Source organism: Colobus angolensis, unplaced genomic scaffold, assembly GCF_000951035.1.
Source record: "Colobus angolensis palliatus isolate OR3802 unplaced genomic scaffold, Cang.pa_1.0 Scaffold64, whole genome shotgun sequence".
Taxonomy (NCBI): Eukaryota; Metazoa; Chordata; class Mammalia; order Primates; family Cercopithecidae; genus Colobus; species Colobus angolensis.
The window spans coordinates 906,314-909,860 of NW_012120043.1; the positions used below are offsets into that span (position 1 = coordinate 906,314).

Consider the following 3,547-nt stretch of genomic DNA (forward strand, 5'->3'; position numbering starts at 1 on the left):
CGCAATCCCAGCCCCTGCCCCATAGCGGGGACCCTGCGGTGAGCGCTGCACAAGCCCCGGCCTCCTGCGCATGCGCGGCCTCGAAGGTTGCGCCCCCAAACCGGGTCGGAAATGCTCCAGCCCCACCGCCCCCAGCTCTGCCTGGAAGGCCCCAGGAGCCCGGCGCTCACTGCTGTCCCTGCAGAAATGGGGAGAAGCCGTGCCTACCTCAGTTGTAAACAGCAGGTCTGCGGCTTGGAGGGAGACTCATGGTCTCTCAGAACTGGGGAAGCTCCATGCTCCTGCCTGTATTCTTTTTTTTTTTTTTGAGCGGAGTCTCGCTCTGTCACCCAGGCTGCCAGTGGCACCATCTTGGCTTTCACTGCAACCTCCACCTCCCTGGTTCAAACAATTCTCCTGTCTCAGCCTCCCGAGTAGCTAGGATTACAGAAGCACGCCACCAAACCTGGCTAATTTTTGTATTTTTAGTAGAGACGGGGTTTCATCATAGTGGTCAGGCTGGTCTGGAACTACTGACGTCAGTTGATCCACCCGCGTCGGCCTCCCAAAGTGCTGGGATTACAGACGTGAGCCACCCCACCCAGCTTCCTGCCTGTATTCTCTTCCGACTTCGCTTTTGGGTTATTTCAAAGACACCGGCGCCTTTTTGTTTCAAGATAGGGTCTCACTCTGTCACCCAGGCTGGACTGCAGTGACGCAATCATACCTCACTGCAGACTTGACTTCTTGGGCTCCAGTGATCCTCCCACCTCAGCCTCCTAAGTTCCTGGGTCTACAGGCAGCGGCCATCACACCCAGTTCATTTTTTTGTATTTTTTCTGTGCTCACTATGTCGCCCAGTTTTTGTTAACAGGATCTGCGGTGAAATGCACCCTCCTAGCTCCTTCCAGCACATACCAGCAAACACATATCTGCCCTCTTTTGTACACGCGAGGACAGCTTACCTCATGCCCAGTTCTGCTCCTGCTTTTTATCCTCACCTCCGTATAGAGAGGCTCACCCCGTATCAGTCAGCATGAAGCAGCCGGAACCCCTTTTTTCGACTGTGCAGGGCTCAGCTGGGGAGATTGAGCAGGTTATTTCATGGACGTTTTGGGAGTGGCTGAGCTGCTGCTGTTACGCACACCATTGCTATGACAAGCTCGTGCCCCGTCTCAAGGATGCCTGAGGGTTTATCTGGGATCAGTGCCCAAAATAGAACTGCTGGGTCAAGGGCCGAGCGTGTATGAGCTGCACTCTCAGGCCACAACAGTGCTTTTCCTCTTCTGTGAACCCTCAGTTCTTATCCTTTGCTTACTTGGCATTGGGCAGTGGCTTCTTGTTGATTTGTCAGAACTTTTTACATACTAGAGAACTTAGGCCTTAATCATGTGAGTTTTAGACTCCCCCGATTACCCTCCCACAGCTTACTGTTTGACTTTTGATTTTTGCTTGTGGCCTATTTTGCCAGGTAGAAACCTGTGATTGTTAGTAGCAGTATTTTTTTTTTTTTTTAGACAGTCTCACTGTCACCCAGGCTGGAGTGCGTGGCTCGATCTCGGCTCACTGCAACCTCCATCTCCCAGGCTCAAGCGATTCTTCTGCCTCAGCCTCCCAAGTACCTGGGATTACAGGCGTCTGCCACCACACCTGGCGTATTTTTAGTAGAGATGGGGTTTCACCACCTTGGCCAGGCTGGTCTTGAACTCTGGACCTCAGGAGTTCTGCCCACCTTGGCCTTCCAAAGTACTGGAATTATAGGCGTAAGCCACCACGCTCAGCTAATTTTTATATTTTTGGTAGAGACGCGGTTTCATCATGTTGGCCAGGCTGGTCTTGAGTAGCTAGGACCACAGGTGTGCACCACCATGTCTGGCTAAATTTTTTTATCTTTTGTAGAGATGGGGTGGGGGGGGTCTCACTATGTTGGCCAGGCTGGTCTCGAACTCCTGGCCGCAAGCGATCCTCCTGCCTCAGCCTCCCAAAGCAGTGGGATTACAGGCGTGAGCCACGGCACCTGGCGGTCTCCTAGTAATTGGATGAGCCCATTTGTTTATGTGAATCTGGTGGTGCAGGTTGTGAGGTGTGGCTCCCAAGCCCACAGGTTTTTGACTTAAGTACTCTTCCTGTGGGCGCCTGGCTTCCTGCCTGGGCGGCTTCTCTGTTCTCATCTGTGAGGAGGGAAGTGAAAGCAACAGAGCTTGGAGACGCGGGCCTGCTCCCGTGGGGGTTGGTGTGGGCGTCTGCAGAGGCTGCCATTTGAGCTTCAGTTCAGAGCTTAGCTGTGCCTCAGCTTCCCAGGCTGCAGAGTGGGCACACAGGACACTCATTTCTCCGAGGGTCCTGTTGCGGGTGCCTCCTCCCGTTCGTTCTTTTTTTTTTTGAGCTGGAATCTCTGTTGCCCAGGCTGGAGTGCAGTGGTGCAATCACGGCTCACTGCAACCCTCGCCTCTTGGGTTCAAGCTATTCGCTGTTCTTGTGCCTCAGCCTCCCGAGTAGCTGGGATTACAGGAGTGCACCACAACGCCCGGCTAATTTTTTATATTTTGGGTAGATACGGGGTTTCACTATGTTGGCCAGGCTGGTCTCAAACTCCTGACCTCAAGTGATCCGCCTGCCTCAGCCTCCCAAGGTGCTGGGATTACAGGTGTGAGCCACCGCACCTGGCCACTCCTCCTGCTCTTCCGTTGCCGATTGTGCAGGGCCCTCTGCGTGCCCAGCTGGGCCATGGGGTCTTGGTGAGAGAGATGGGGGTGGGGAGGAAGAGAGGAGCTGGGGAGACTGAGTCCCATCCGAGGATGGGTTGAAACTGGCCTCCGGGCTCCCACACCCACAGCAAGAGGCAGAGTCTAACCTGCGCAAGGCCAAGCAGGGTTACACGCAGCGCTGCGAGGACCACGACAAGGCTCGCTTCCTCGTGGCCAAGGCAGAGGAGGAGCAGGCTGGCACCACGCCGGGAGCGGGCAGCACAGTCACCAAGACGCTGGACAAGCGGCGGCGGCTGGAGGAGGAGGCCAAGAACAAGGTGAGGGAGGGTGGAGGCGGGGCTGGAGGGCCCTGGAGGAGGAGATCCAATGCTTGGTGTGACATTTACCACCTCCAGGCCTTTGTTTTTGGTTTTGTGGGGTTGTTTTTGTTTGTTGTTTTGAGACAGAGTCTCGCTCTGTGGCCCTGGCTGGAGTGCAGTGGCGTGATCTCAGCTCACTGCAAGCTCCACCTCCTGAGTTCACGCCATTCTCCTGCCTCAGCCTCCGGAGTAGCTGGGACTATAGGCCCCCACCACCACGCCCGGCTAATTTTTTTGTATTTTTAGTAGAGATGGGGTTTCACTGTGTTAGCCAGGATGGTCTCGATCTCCTGACCTCATGATCCGCCCATCTCGGCTTCCCAAAGTGCTGGGATTACAGGTGTGAGCCACTGTGCCCAGCTGGTTTGCTTTTTTGAGACGAAGTCTCATTCTGTTGCCCAGGCTGGAGTGCAGTGGGGAGATCTCGGCTCATTGCAACATCCACCTCCCAGGTTCACACAATTTTCTGCCTCAGCCACCTGAGTAGCTGAGATTACAGGC

At 54.9% G+C, this 3,547-nt stretch overlaps 1 protein-coding gene across 4 annotated transcripts in view; it reads left to right on the top strand.

Moving 5' to 3' along the window:
- HMHA1 (histocompatibility (minor) HA-1) overlaps positions 1–3,547 on the top strand; it is a 21,236-nt gene that overhangs the window by 9,271 nt on the left and 8,418 nt on the right. For all 4 annotated transcript variants that reach the window (XM_011963999.1, XM_011964001.1, XM_011963998.1 and 1 more), the window contains exon 11: positions 2,816–3,004. In XM_011963999.1, the coding sequence (XP_011819389.1) occupies positions 2,816–3,004 (189 nt within the window). The remainder of the gene's footprint in view (positions 1–2,815; positions 3,005–3,547) is intronic.